At 44.7% G+C, this 16,373-nt stretch overlaps 1 protein-coding gene across 34 annotated transcripts in view; it reads right to left on the bottom strand.

Moving 5' to 3' along the window:
* TCF7L2 (transcription factor 7 like 2) overlaps nucleotides 1-16,373 on the bottom strand; it is a 236,613-nt gene that overhangs the window by 31,884 nt on the left and 188,356 nt on the right. For 26 of the 34 annotated variants that reach the window (XM_066601446.1, XM_066601450.1, XM_066601459.1 and 23 more), the window contains 2 exons: nucleotides 4,898-5,030; nucleotides 2,270-2,372 (listed from right to left, as the gene is read on the bottom strand). In XM_066601446.1, coding sequence (XP_066457543.1) covers nucleotides 2,270-2,372; nucleotides 4,898-5,030 — 236 coding nt within the window. The remainder of the gene's footprint in view (nucleotides 1-2,269; nucleotides 2,373-4,897; nucleotides 5,031-16,373) is intronic. The other 8 variants (XM_066601449.1, XM_066601461.1, XM_066601466.1 and 5 more) reach the window with 1 other exon arrangement.

Here is a 16,373-nt window from a genome sequence, read left to right as displayed (position 1 = left end):
GATGTCCTAGAGGTGGGTTGCCAAAAATAAGGGGAACTTACCACAGACAGGGTCTCCACATATACAGGGGAAGGTGCTCTAGATAGGGTCACCACAAGTAAGGTGGGAGGTAGTACAGATAGGGTCTCCACATATACAGGGGAAGGTGCTCTAGATAGGGTCACCACAAGTAAGGTGGGAGGTAGTACAGATAGGGTCTCCACATATAAAGGGGAAGGTGCTCTAGATAGGGTCACCATATGTAGTAAGAAGGTGCCGCAGAGGACGGTCACCACATATAAGGGGGAAGGTGTCACAGATAGGGTCATCTCATATTATGATGGAAGGTGCCTCAGAGAAGGATTACCACATATATGGGGAAGGTGCCGAATATAGACACACCACATACACAAACGTCTGCAGGTCCATTGCATTTCAGATATAGGAAGGATGATAATTAGTGCCACAACATATAGAGGGGAAGGTGCCCAGATACAGTCACCATATACAGTGGGGAAGGTGCCCCAGATACAGTCACCATATATAGTAGGGAAGGTGCCCCAGATACAGTCACCATATATAGTAGGGAAGGTGCCCAGATACAGTCACCATATATAGTGGGGAAGGTGCCCCAGATACAGTCACCATATATAGTGGGGAACGTGCCCCAGATACAGTCACCATATATAGTGGGGAAGGTGCCCCAGATACAGTCACCATATATAGTGGGGAACGTGCCCCAGATACAGTCACCATATATAGTGGGGAACGTGCCCCAGATACAGTCACCATATACAGTGGGGAAGGTGCCCCAGATACAGTCACCATATATAGTGGGGAAGGTGCCCCAGATACAGTCACCATATATAGTGGGGAACGTGCCCCAGATACAGTCACCATATACAGTGGGGAAGGTGCCCAGATACAGTCACCATATATAGTGGGGAACGTGCCCCAGATACAGTCACCATATACAGTGGGGAAGGTGCCCCAGATACAGTCACCATATATAGTGGGGAAGGTGCCCCAGATACAGTCACCATATATAGTGGGGAACGTGCCCCAGATACAGTCACCATATACAGTGGGGAAGGTGCCCAGATACAGTCACCATATATAGTGGGGAAGTTGCCCCAGATACAGTCACCATATATAGTGGGGAAGGTGCCCCAGATACAGTCACCATATATAGTGGGGAAGGTGCCCCAGATACAGTCACCATATATAGTAGGGAAGGTGCCCCAGATACAGTCACCATATATAGTGGGGAAGGTGCCCCAGATACAGTCACCATATATAGTGAGGAAGGTGCCCCAGATACAGTCACCATATATAGTGGGGAACGTGCCCCGGATACAGTCACCATATACAGTGGGGAATGTGCCCCAGATACAGTCACCATATATAGTGGGGAAGGTGCCCCAGATACAGTCACCATATATAGTGGGGAAGGTGCCCCAGATACAGTCACCATATATAGTGGGGAAGGTGCCCCAGATACAGTCACCATATATAGTGGGGAAGGTGCCCAGATACAGTCACCATATATAGTGGGGAAGGTGCCCCAGATACAGTCACCATATATAGTGGGGAAGGTGCCCCAGATACAGTCACCATATATAGTGGGGAAGGTGCCCCAGATACAGTCACCATATATAGTGGGGAAGGTGCCCCAGATACAGTCACCATATATAGTGGGGAAGGTGCCCCAGATACAGTCACCATATACAGTGGGGAAGGTGCCCCAGATACAGTCACCACCATATATAGAAGGGAAGGTGCCCCAGATACAGTCACCATATATAGTGGGGAAGGTGCCCCAGATACAGTCACCATATATAGTGGGGAAGGTGCCCCAGATATAGCAGCCACATACCATAAGCTCTGCAGGTTCACTGCATTTATCAGATACAGGGGAAGGGGATGATACTCCAATTAGAGCCACCACATGCAATATGCTCTGTAGGTCCACTGCACTCATAACATACAGGGAGCAGTTTGAGCCCCCACACACATGAAGTCCACCAGACCTCTGCAACCATTATATACAGGGGTGACCGTACCTGAGACAGGGCTTTGTAAGTCTTCTTTATGTGGGGGCAGCGCTACTGCAGATAAAACACCCACATACGGAAAACTCTGCAGTTCTATCACATTCATCAGATATGGGACAGAATAGCGCTACCCCAACAAGGACCCCCACATGTCAGTCTGCAGCATTTATCATGACATTCACTGGACATGGAAACATAAACTAATGAAGAAAGGTAAAAACACTGGAACTGCTTACTGTGGTACTAACCATCCTAGCGGATGGGGGATCTGTCCTACAGTACCCGGTGATAACGGATAATAGGGTGATATGTCTGGAGGGTGAGGAGGCCGAGGGATTCCTGGGGAGGAAGAAGAAGCAAGAAATAAACAACATGTCATCGGGCAGAGAAATCACAGAAAGAAACGGAAGAAAATCTAAAATATTTCTGTCAACTAAAAAAAAAAATCTCAAAATTCTTTACACACCAAAAAGTTCCTGCTATATTACCCCTTAGTGACGGCCAACGCCCCATATTCAAGGGACATCAAGCAAAACCTATGATAATATATATCAGGGCTACTGAGAAGCGAGTGGACCCCATATTGACAGGTTTTACCCCCTAGGAAAGAAGGGCTAGTGTTTGTTTCGCCTTCTATGATGATAGGACAATTCGCACCCCTTCTGGAAAGGGTATTCCTGTCCAAAAGCAAAGGGGATGGAGGTGGCCAGGGCTGGGCCCCCTGTTCCTTAGGCCCCATAGCAGTTGCATGTTCTGCTAGGTGAGTGCTGTCATCCATAGGGGTCTCATTTCCCAGAATTCAGTTTTTTAGATTCCAAAGCTGCAGCCTGGTTTATAGATTCCGAAAGCTGCAGCTGGACGGGTTTATAGATTCTGCTGCTGCAGCCTGGTTTATAGATTCCATTGCTGCAGCTGGTTTATAGATTCCGCCGCTGCAGCCGCTTTATAGATTCCGCCGCTGCAGCCCGGTTTATAGATTCTGATGCTGCAGCCCGGTTTATAGATTCCAACACTGTAGCAGGGATTATAGATTCCGCTCCTGCAATTGGGTTTATAGAATCCGCCACTGCAGCCTGGTTTATAGATTCCGAAAGCTGCAGCTGGGTTTATAGATTCCGCCGCTGCAGCCAGGTTTATAGATTCCGCCGCTGCAGCCCGTTTATAGATTCTGATGCTGCAGCTGGTTTATAGATTCCGCCGCTGCAGCCAGGTTTATAGATTCCGCCGCTGCAGCCCGTTTATAGATTCCGATGCTGCAGCCGGGTTTATAGATTCCAACACTGTAGCAGGGATTATAGATTCCGCTCCTGCAGTTGGGTTTATAGATTCCGCCGCTGCAGCCGGGTTTATAGATCTTGATGCTAGAGCCGATGCAAATGCTAGTAAAGCATTACACCAAGCAATGGTCTCACCTGTTCTGTTGTGTTCCTACAAAAACCTGAACTTTCCAGCAAAATCCTTCCTTATGGCAGAACACACTAAACTGCTTCGCTACACGTAACTGGAGCAGTGGGCAAATGTCCCGGAGTCACCGCAGCCCGGGCTCCCCGCGTTATAATGAATCAGCTGTAATATGTTTCCCTGTGAGGTCATTTCTCTGCCGTTCACCTTTTTCCGAGAAAACGCATGAATAAAACAGACACAGCTGCAGGGAGAAGAGATGTAAAACAGGCGGAGGGAGGAGACGGCTGGCGAGGTCATAAATAAATGATCACGGCGAGCACAAAAGACAGGTGGACCGCCAGATCCAGCGCAAAGAGATCATTTGTAAAACTCTCCCAGCTAAGACGGGAACAGAGGGGGGGAGGGGAACACATCGCACTCGCTGCACCCCCCCTGTGTCTTTAAATGGGGGGGACAGACCCCAATCATGGGAGGGGCGGAAGAGACCCCAAACACAAGGTGGGGGGGACCTCAAAAAGTGCATTTACACAAGTGAATGCGATGTCCATCCGAGAAACTTGTGCTGAGCGAGAAAAACGCATCACACATTCTTTCTTTTAACATTAAAGCACTTTTAATGGATAAATATGGTATTGCGCTCGGCGCGGCACGCCGTCCGATTTTTGTCTCCCATAGGGAAAATGAGATTAAAAAAATTGCAGGTGTGAATACACCCAACGCACATCATGGGGCGCCACTTCCGCGTGATTTTGTGCGTCTCGCAATGAACAAAACGTGCGCCATACAATCGCTGGTGTGAAATGCTGCCTTCCACAGGGGCGGAGTCACTCCAAATTAACGTGGTCACGGAAGGTGAATTCCCAGAATCCTTTGTTGAAGTTGGCAGGACGTGATGGGCGTGGCCACTGAGATCGCAGTGCGGCGAATACAATGCTATCTGACAACGGCGCCGTTGGTATTTACAGGATATTTAACTACTGAAGTTCCAACAGCAACAAAAAACTGACTAGTAAAACGTTCAAATCTTCTGGCGCCTTTGGTCCCTCCAGCGACGCTTCCTTTAATCTAGCATCTGACAGTCTGGCATCTGCTTATGGATAAATTAGAATGGCGCTCTGCTGGTGGGCACCCTGATATACTAGAGCCGGCACCTGGGAATGGAGTCCATTACTGAGGTTGTCAACTTGACTCTGCGCCAGATTTCTCCAATGGCCGCCGGCACGGTTTCCAGTCGGGCATTAGAGGAATGTACGGGACTGCAACTAGTATTTATCTGGTTGATCCAGAATAAGAAATCAAAGCCTTGTATTTAGGAAACTTTACTGACAAGTCTGGAACCGTTTTGGCCCATTACCCCCCGAGTCCCATCATACACAGGACTGACTCTGGAAGCCCCTTTAGAAGTTGTAGCCGGAGGGGCCTGAATCCTGATTACGCTCATATAATCGGAGAGTACGCACCTGTTTTGGGGTCCACATCCGCCTGTAAGTGTGGTGGGGGGTTCCCAGGTGTAAAGTGCTCGTTACTGTAGGTGATAAGCGGTGTGAGAGGGTGGACATGATGAGGGTGTTGTACTACTGGCACTTTATTAGACTGCGGAGACACAAAGAGAAAAACAGATTTAATTAACGCAAGTCGGCAAATACAAGATGGCGTCATAAAGCTTCGCCATAGCAGTTACCACTAAAGGTCGTATACACCTAGGAGATCTCCTGTAACGTAAGTCCCTCTGTGATCCTCATTATAGATAGCCGCTCTATTTCTGGGAAAGCTGGGTGCCAACTTCCCGAGAGCCGCAAGCCGTGTGTTATAGATATTAACGTATGGATGATGTCTCACTGCATTCATGCACAGATATGTGATTCAGGGGTCTTGGAGAGCTGAACCGACTGCTGCCTTATCACCCAGCTTTCCCAGTAACTGATATAACTGAGTAATGGGACAGAATTGTTATGAGAAACATAGAATATCGCGCCTGCGCTGAATGATCTCATAGACGTTCCTGCTGCATCACCCCTTGGAGACGGCCAATACGCCTTTATACTGACAGCACGGTGTACTATCCCAGCGATCGGAGGATCGAACCTGCAAGCCCCATTCAGGGACTAAAAACAGCGTCAAAAAGGTTCAATAATGTTTGAAGAAAATACACAGTTTTTCCACAAAACCCCTTTTTAAATGTAAAAAATACCCCCATTTTTTTTAACCAGCACACAATGGCGCAGACAGCGAAAAGATTTATTTATTGCGCCGTAAAAATAATTTTAAAACCTAACACTGGGGGCTTTTACCCGCTAGCGGTTTTTTTTAACGCTGCGATATCGCTACATTTTTTCAATGGGACTTTCTAGTGTTAAAATCGCATCGCACAAAAATCTAAAGTTTGTACTTCTGCGTTTTTAGTGCGATGCGATTTTAACACTAGAAAGTCCCATTGAAAAAAACACAGCGATATCACAGCGTTAAAAAAAACAAAACACTAGCGCCTAAAAGCCCTAAAAATGGCTATTTATTCTTTTGCTCACCTCCCAAAAACATAATAAAAAGTAATCCAAAAGTTACTTGTACCCCAAACTGGTACCAATAAAAACTACAACTTTTCCCACAAAAAAACACGTCCTCCGAGCGCGCCGCCGACAGGAAAATACAAACGCTCTGGATCTTAGAAGGCGGCGACGCAGTCAGTTGTTTTCCTTTAAAAACTTTGTTTTTCTGCTGCAAAAGTAGTGAGAATAAAATAAAAACCTCCATAAACTTTGTGTCGCAGGAATGGCGCCGATCAGAAAGTTATCAGGTTATTATTACTGAATGGCGAACGCTGCAAAAACAAAACCCAAAAACAACGGAGGAATTTTATTTTTTTTTACCCCCCCCCTCAAAAATGTAATAAAAGTTTTACAACACATTATATACAGCCCGGGAGAGCGGCCCGTAAAATATACAGCTCCTCCCATAAAAACACAAGTCCTCGTACGGCCGGCAGCGAGCTGCGACATTTTACAATCATTTTCTCTCTCCGATTCTCTAATTTCTGCTCCCTGATATGAAGGTCACAGGAGGGAAGGAGACCCCATCTCCACCGACGGTCAATGACTGGTAGGGGGACATAAAGCACAATGTATCACAGATGTAGCCAAAACATACGAGGTGCATCCTAATCCTCCGTCAGTGAACGATGGGGCACAATTCATGGCTGCCGTAAGTTGCGCCTTTTCGCCAATCAAATTAGACAGATTTACTACTGATTTTTGCCCAATAAGGCAGCTATTACGTCTCTCAGGACACTTTTCAAAAAATCTCATGACGGAGCCGGTTTGAATGGGTGGTGGGTGGTGGTGGGGGGTTAGCCAGAATTAAGAGCTGCGACTCTTTACAAAGTTGTCCAATTTGCCATCATCTGACTCCGGTAGCCAGGTGGAGAGCAGAGTGACTCCATCCATCCAGGCATAGCTGAGGATGTGACAATGTATCGTTATCGGGTGACGTTTGATACATTTGTTGCATTTTAAACTGGAAGAGGGAAGAAAATCTGCCTAATAGATTCCCTGATGATCAGCAATCCCCGGCGTCTCCCCCCTGTCCCAAGTTCTACAACTTCTTCCACATCCTCTTTTCGCTGACCCGCACCATGTGATTACATCATTATGTTCCCTCCGACAGCCACAAGTCACCAGAACCCCTCCATCATTTTGTCACGATAGCGGCGACATGAGCAGCAGATTTTGAAAAAGCCCCCAGACCATTTGATGATCCGGATGTTACTTTACAGCCGTTTCATCGGAGTTGCCCTTTAACCTAGGCCACCAAACAACAACTTTTTTAAAGGGCTTGTCCAAGATTTAAAAAACATGGCTGCTGCTTTTGAAAACAGAGGAGGCTGATTGAGGCATTGCAGCGCAGGTCAATAAAAGTGAATGGGGCTGAGCTAAAATACCCCAAACTGCGGACAGGCGTGGCGCTGTTTTCAGAGGAAAGCGGCCATGTTTTTCAAATCCTATATGTCCGCTTTACATGATAAATAGCTCACAAGTGAAACGGAGGTGAAGCCCATCCAGCCAGGATGTTACTGTGTGACTTTCTCCATCGGTCACGCCACTTTTTTATGATCTTCTTTTAATAAAAACGATGGAGTGTTTTAACGAACATTCTACTGATTAATGCAGCGAGGTTTCCTCCAGACCGCAGGGTATCAGCAGTGACCATAATGGGCCTCCAAGAAGTTTCTTTTTCTAACTTTTTACATTTCTTTTTGCCCGGCCGGCGACATTCTAGGCTCGGTTATACCCGGACCCACGGCTTTATGTTCTTCGTTGCTTCTTTTGGAGGGTAAAATCTTAGAGCAGAGCTGGGCATTCAATCGCTGGTCCTTTCCTCCCCGTGACAGGGCCCACCTCCTCTTCCCCCCTAGCAATTTTCTCCTGTGATGGCATAAAGGCATGGCATGCTGAGGCACGAGCCCCTCCACCCTCCTCTCTGACTCCCTCCGATTCACACCCTTTTGTGATGTAAGTCGGCACAGCGGGGTACTCTGCCTTTAATAGCGTCCGAGGCCAGCCCTGCACAACCTCCGGATTTGTTAGCGCGCACTGTATCTCGCTCCCGGAGTCAGCAGCCCCCTTTATACAGCCGGGATCTAAGGACCTGCCTTGTATATTCCATGACATTGACGAGATCTTATTTCGCCCGCTATTCAGTTCTTAAAGACTTTTATCACAAAACTAAATGGCGGCGAGCAGCAGCGTGAATAGGGCGGCGAGCAGCTCCAACACCCCCGCTCAGCACAGACGCCTCCCCAGAAACACAGGGGCCTGCATGCCGAGGCCGGGTTCACGCTTTCATCCACAAAAACGCTGCACGGATTCCCGACATGGGAACCACTCAGACCGAAAATCCATATTCCCCAAGGTGGAATTGAGCCGGAGTTTTACAAGGCAGAACATTTAACCAGATTATGTGGCCGGCAGATAAAGACGCTCTCGTAGTAATGGCTGAACAGATTACAGCCCAGATAGCACCTCATTTCCATAAGCAGCTTGTATTAATGCCCAGGGACCGGCAGCGCGACCTGACAAGAGTTAAATGCTTATTACATCACGTTTTCCTTGTTCCCTTCCATAATCGCAGACAAGGAAGCTGCCCGTTAAGGTTTCTCTTGTTTCCTTGGAACAGTTAAGACGTCTTAAAACCTCCTGAGCTCCTCTCTATGGCGCCGGCTCCAACATACAATTGGTATCGCTGTGGAGCGGCTGTGGCACCAGACCCAGGGCGCTGTAAAAATGGTGGTTTTGGATCATTTCTAAAAAAATAAAACGCAATAAAAGGGCTGAGGGACGTAGGGGCGTCAGCAAGGAATGGGTTAAGGAGGATGAGGCCTGTCAGTAATAGAACACGGTACAACATGGGCACCGAAGACGGATTACATGATCAGAGAACAGGAGTAACAGATAATAACAGACAAGATGGGAACAATAACATCCAACGGTATCGACTAGGAATAATGGGGGAAATATCCTATTAGAACAGCGTAATAAACATTAACATGCGGATACAGCGATCATGTATAATAACATAATCATATAACATCATAGATACACAGAGAGCAAACGGCAACTCAACACTTCAGCCATTACACACACAAGTGTCAATGGTCAACATCTCCTGCAGCTGTATATCAGATGGACAGACGGATGGATATGAGATAGATAGGAGATAGATATGAGATAGAGAGATAGATAGGAGATAGATAGATAGGAGACAGATAGATAGATAAATAGGAGATAGATAGATAGATAGATAGATAGATAGATAGATAGATAGATAGATGATAGATAGATAGATAGATAGATAGATAGATAGATAGGAGATAGATAGATAGATAGATAGATAGATAGATAGATAGGAGATAGATAGGAGATAGATAGATAGATAGATAGATAGATAGATAGATAGATAGATAGATAGATAGATAGATAGATATGAAATAGATAGATAGATAGATAGGAGATAGATAGATATATATGAGATGGATAGATAGATAGATAGATGGATGATAGATAGATAGATAGATAGGAGATAGATAGATAGATAGATAGATAGATAGGAGATAGATAGATAGATAGATATGAGATAGATAGATGGATAGATAGATAGATAAATATGAGATAGATAGATAGATAGATAGATAGATAGATAGATAGATATGAGATAGATAGATAGATAGATAGATAGATAGATATGAGATAGATAAATATTAGATAGATATAAGATAGATATGAGATAGATAGATAGGAGATAGATAGATAGGAGATAGATAGATAGATAGATAGATAGGAGATAGATAGATAGATAAATAGATAGGAGATAGATAGATAGAGAGATAGGAGATAGATAGATAGATAGATATTAGATAGATAGATATGAGATAGATAGATAGATAGGAGATAGATAGATGGATAGATAGATAGATAGATAGATAGGAGATAGATAGGAGATAGATAGATAGACAGATAGATAGATATGAGATAGATAAATAATAGATAGATAGATATAAGATAGATAGATAGGAGATAGATAGATAGATAGATAGATAGATAGATAGATAGATAGATAGATATGAGATAGATAGACAGTTATGAGATAGATAGATAGATAGATAGATATAAGATAGATAGGAGATAGGGAGATAGATAGATATGAGATACATAAATATTATATAGATAGATAGATAGATAGATAGATATGAGATAGATAGATATGATAGATAGATAGATAGATAGATATGAGATAGATAGATAGATATGAGATAGATAGATAGATAGATAGATAGGAGATAGATAGATAGGAGATAGATTGATAGATAGATAGATAGATAGATAGATAGATAAATATAAGATAGATAGATATGAGATAGATGGATATGAGATAGATGGATATGAGATAGATAGATAGATAGATAGATAGATAGATAGATAGATAGATAGATAGGAGATAGATAGGAGATAGATAGATAGATAAATATAAGATAGATAGATAGATAGATAGATATGAGATAGATAGATAGATAGATAGATAGATAGATAGATAGATAGGAGATAGATAGATAGGAGATAGATAGATAGATAGATAGATAGATAGATAGATATGAGATAGATAGATAGATAAATATAAGATAGATAGATAGATAGATAGATAGATATGAGATAGATAGAGAGATAGATAGATAGATAGATAGATAGATAGATAGATAGATAGGAGATAGATAGATAGATAGATAGATAGATAGATAGATAGATAGATAGATAGATAGGAGATAGATATGAGATAGATAGATAAATATAAGATAGATAGATAGATAGATAGATAGATAGATGATAGATAGATAGATAGATAGATAGATAGATAGATAGATAGATAGGAGATAGATAGATAGATATGAGATAGATAGAGAGATAGATAGATAGATAGATAGATATGAGATAGATAGATAGATATGAGATAGATAGGGGATAGATAGATAATAATTATGTAATGATTATAATCACATTATGATGATGCACAGAGCAGGGGTCGGGGGTGAGTACTCGGTGATTTGGGCCCCGTCTCCTCTATCAGCCTTGATTACGCAGTTCTGCATTTCGTTCACGTTTCGGTTTATTGCTCCACCGTTTCAGTCCTTTTAATCAGTAGCAATTAGTAAACATAAATAATTGAGCTCAGCAGCACCCCTAGGGGATCTACCATGAATGTAAGGATCCGTGGACCAAGCATGCAACAAGCAGGTGTGTAATCCACCACCACCTGGTGTGCACGGTCTCTTATAATGGCGCACTGTCATGTGACCCCGGGTCACCCGTATGATCTATTGCTTTATTAATAGGAGGACCATATAGACTGGTGCAGTACCACGGGGGACTGGAAACAAATCTGTAGGGGAGAAATCTGCAACTGATCAGTAATATAATGATAATTAACCTTGTGTGTATGAGGGCCTGTGGGTAAGAGAAGGAGAGCGCCGGTTTACCTGGGTGACCAGTAGTGTATTGAGGTGACCTATATGGAGCTCTATATCACACAGTGGAGGGGGGGGGGGGGCGATAACAAAGAAACTGAATCTAAGGGGTTCCGCATATTTGTCAGTATATTGATACATCTTAAGACCAATTCCATCAAGTCCAATCTATTATTTTCATGCTGCATTGATCCAGAAAAAGCAAAATATGATCCGTGTAAATTAGGTATTAATTTGGTGAAAGGGTTAATAATTTCTGAGAAATCCCCGAACTGATGTGCCTATAAAAAAAAAAAAAACAGTAACAAGAATGAATGAAGCTGTAGGGATGAGAAGATAATCTGGGCTGATACTAACTGGGGTCATGACCCCATAAAAGGTGCCCTCTACACGTGGCGATATTCAGTGCCCCCTCCAGTAAGAGGAGAGTTTACAGCCCCAGGAAGTGGGCACCATGAGCCAGGCTCATCCATGTCTATCCACCAGCGCTGGAGATGCATTTTCTTCAGTGGATGGACAACCTTGAGGTACGGTGTCCAATCTGGGTGGAACTTTCCAACTGGTCTCTACATTTTTGGTGGTTTTCTAGTTATGTCTACGGAAGTTTTTATTAAAAAAGGCCACAAATTAAGCCAAAGTGGCCCAAGGAGCGGTCTGCAACCTGGAATAAATGAGAATAACTCCAGGATTTAGGGTTTTCACTAACCACATATTAGGCCACAACCGTACGCATATATAATGGATGGCGCTATTATGTAGTCATCTGTATACATCATACAGTGTACTATACCAGCGGTTACTGGATGTATATTTGCACCTTTGTGATGGACGGTCCTCTTACAGTCAGGAAGACTTTTTTACAGTTACTTACAGAATTGGGCACAGTAATGGGGTCAAACGCCACCTCTACAGCACCAGCAACACTGCAAATCCAAGACTTGGGCCCGGGTTCACGATGCTCTGTTACAGCGGTGAATGCAGGGAGCGGCGCTTACATACATCCCATATATATATATAAAGTGGCTATAGAAGCAATGACCCCCGTTCATTAGGGGACAATGATCCCTATCATTTAAATGATAAAAGCCAAAGAGTTACTGAGCATCCAGATGAGGAGCGACTCCCCGAACGCCCAGGGCACATACATTCAGACTGAGGCTCCACATACATGTGCCATGTGTTTCGCGCCACCCGTACCCTGCAGTTGATGATGAACACCTGAAACCATAACTACAAAACATGCAACTGAACGGTCACATATACTAGTACAACATAGTGCTTACGGTCCACATGGGACACAATACAGTACATCATATAGCAATTGTCAGGCTGCTTGATACACATATATATATATACAGTCCAGGTAAAGTCCCTATATGACGACGGATTCCCCCTATATATAAGTGGCCTAATGTTTTGGTGCTCTGTCCCTTACAACCTATATATGTTGTACCTATATCTAGTTTATAGTATGTCTCTGGAGTCCCCATATACAGACCGGCTGCTATCTCTACAGTGCTGGATCCCTACTATGACATATAGTCTGTATGAAATGTTTCTACAATGTTCTTGGAGCCCTTATGAAGAAAGTCTATGATGTCTCTAATGTACAGTCAGTATAATGTCTCTGGGGTGCCGTACTACTACATATAACCTGTATGATTCCCCTGAGATGGCGCACCCCTACATACAGCCTGTATAATGTCTTTACAGTGCGGTACCCTATATACAGCCTGGATGCTGGATAATGCTCCATGGACATGATACTAGTATACGCTGACTGTACAATGCTTATTCACTTATATACAGCCAGTATAATAACTATGAGGTGCCATACCTTATACATAGCCAATAGAAAGACCCTGGGGTACCCAAATATACAGCCTATAATGCGTCTGGAAATAATGTGCTGCTCCTCTATACCGTCCACAGAGATACTAGACGACGGATGCACCCGCTATAGGGCTCTTCACACAGCCACCAGACAAAAGGCCTATAATAAAAGGCACACATGGCGCCACAATACGCAGGTAACAAGCAGCATCCACACGTGACATCCCAATAAACCACATTACTAGTGAAGCCCCACAGAACCACAAGAACAGAGTGCAAGCTCTTCAGCCGGCCCATTCTGCTCTATACAGGAATGTGAGATCCAACTTTCCCACAACCCTCGCTCTGCGGCTATAACAATGCAGAGCATGCAAAATCCGGACATTTCCTGCATCCCCTCCGCCAACTGGATGACCCCGCTGGCTGCCCTGTGCATGAACCTTGTGGCATCCTGCATGAAGCGGCCGGCGGATCATTATATGGCTCATACCCCTGATAGGTCCGACACCCACAGCTTTCCGGTCTATGACTTTCATATAATGTTACACTTTGTTAATAACATTTATAGGGTGAGCGAGGTGGGGGGGGGGTGGGTGCCCCTCATATAGAGAATTTCAGGTATTTAAAACCATCCTATTATTATCATAAGCCGCCAACCGGCGTGTATTGTGCGTTCTCTCATCGCCCGGGCGCCGGGAACCTTTTGTTCATCAATACAGGCAGCGTGCGGCAAATAACAGCGCCAATGATTGTACAATGTATAGACGCAAATACAACGTATGATATGGATATGATATAAGGCAGCTGGACTCGCTCACACTGGGCCTTGTGCATCCGGCTGCCACCTTCCACATTGGAACCCGGACTGATACAATGTCATACATTATACAGAATGGAAATGCTGATACATTAAACAAGGTCTGGACGGGGCGACATGCAACAGGCGGGTGTCGGGCATTGTAGCCAGTGACAGCAGCGTAACCACTTTGTAGTGAATTAATTAGCACATATTCAGTGGCAGACGGCTGCCAGCTCTTATTTCCTCTTCAATTTGGACTGGATGAGAGGCAGAAACAATTAGATATTGTCACTGGGTAATCTCTGACCCGACCTTTCCTCTCCCCATTGCATAGTTTTGCTATCCTGGTGCACGGCCTGACATGGTGATAATGAGGAGAGGTAATGGACCTCTTTGCCGAGCCCCTCACACTATCCCCTCCGTCAGCTGTGCACCTCCGGTTCACATGGAGAGTCAGTCCCAAACCCGATCATCAATGCCTATGGATATAAATCTGGGAACATATGGTGAGCATTGCAAGGGTTAAATTATTTGGTAGCATGTAAGAGGAGGGGATCCCTGTTTACCCATCCCAGAAAAACAAAACATAAGCAGAGATGCAGTTACTCACCCAACAGTTGAGATTGGCATGCCAGCTACCAAGCTCCTGCAGTAAAGTTAATCCACAGGTTGGCATAGTCTTCTTGTCATTTGCCCTGTCCAGATCAACCAGGACAGCATCCCTGGTATACATGCCTGTCGTCTACTACCCACCCCCCAGCACCCCAGCTCAATGTTTCCTCGGCCAAGCTGCGTCCACTTCTATCCAGAGGTCTCAAAAACATTCACTGACTAAATAACACCCAACAACCTCGCCGATGCTTGGTCCACTCCGAATGGTGCCCAATAAGTCGCCCCAAGTGAACTAGTCATATTCCCTAACTAGCGAGAACCACCAGAGCCCGTCATGGTGACAAAAAGAGGAAAAAGCGAAAAGAAAAACAGACAAAAAAAAAAATAAACTAGATATGTTGCTTAGTTGATGCGTGATCGGTGCACCGTGCCGAAAACCAGCGAATGGCAAAAGCAAGAAGCGCAGAGGAAATATGGAGCCGTCAAGGAGGAATCCAGTGCAGCAAAGTTTATCCAACACAAGATATTTTGCTCCCCGGTTAAATTCTGCAAAGAAATTCCTTGGGAAAAGGTTGGAGGAGAAAAAAAAAGCTGCTGTCACGGTATCAAGGAGTGACAAGACGTGTGTGGCCTGCTCAGCGCGCCGCTCCCGCAACCTTCACTCAGCATTAAATATCAATTTAGAGCAGAAGACACAATACATAAGAGAGCTTTTGTTAGCCGGGGCTCCCAGTGGCCAAACAGCAGCTCTAAGCCCCTAACCCACACACAAGCCCCTCTGTGCTGCGCTCAGGCGAGGGGGTCTAACACACTGCACTCTCCTTACTCTTGCAGACTAAGGCCATTGACTTGAAGTGCCACAAAGTAACACAAATTTTAATGCACCTTATGGACAACTTCTCGACACTTGACATTCAATAAACTTTGCCGCATGGATCGTTATAGGCTCGGGAAGGACTGCGTTGTGTCAGCGTATCGCAATACGAGGGGACGAGGCCGTGAAGATTCCTCTCTCCCAGATATTCGAGCCCCTCGCACACTTGCCACTTTTTTCTGAACACTTTATAAAAAATGATGAAGTGCACCAGCGCTCGCCTCCACACATCCGGCCGGCCCGGCAGTGTCAGCCAGAAATCTTTAAGGCTCTTAATGCCAAAACAAAAGCCAGCGATTTCCCTTTACAAGGCAGTGACAAAAGCAATGAGCCTTCCGTTTGACAAGTAAAAGGACCCAACAACAGGGCAGCTAATTGCCTTCCCTCCCTCTATTCAGAGCAGTCACCACACTCCACTGCCTGCTTTTCAAACACGTGCAATTTCCTAAGTAAACTCCAATGATGGACAGGTCCCAATAGTTTAGTAACAATAACCGGTAACCCGGACAGGCATTCCCAGCTGGGAATTATTTACCCTGCTTTCCCCGGCAGAGGCGATGACAAAAACAAAAAAAAACAACACAAGAGTAGCAACCAAAAAAAAAAAATCCCACAAAAACTGAGATGAGCCCAGAAGCATTCCAAGCAAAAAGCAAGCAGCTTTGGAATGTCGCTCAATCCGGCAAGGAAACTAATGTCTTTCTTCCAGCTCCACCAGTCAAGCAGCAATCTCAGGAGAATGACGGAGCTTCAAGACCATTCCCTCGACTCTAGAAAATGAACTGAATCAGACATACGACCAGCGATACC

The sequence above is a fragment of the Eleutherodactylus coqui genome, chromosome 4 (genome assembly GCF_035609145.1).
Source record: "Eleutherodactylus coqui strain aEleCoq1 chromosome 4, aEleCoq1.hap1, whole genome shotgun sequence".
In the NCBI taxonomy this organism is placed as follows: domain Eukaryota; kingdom Metazoa; phylum Chordata; class Amphibia; order Anura; family Eleutherodactylidae; genus Eleutherodactylus; species Eleutherodactylus coqui.
This window is presented reverse-complemented; position numbering and strand designations above follow the sequence as displayed.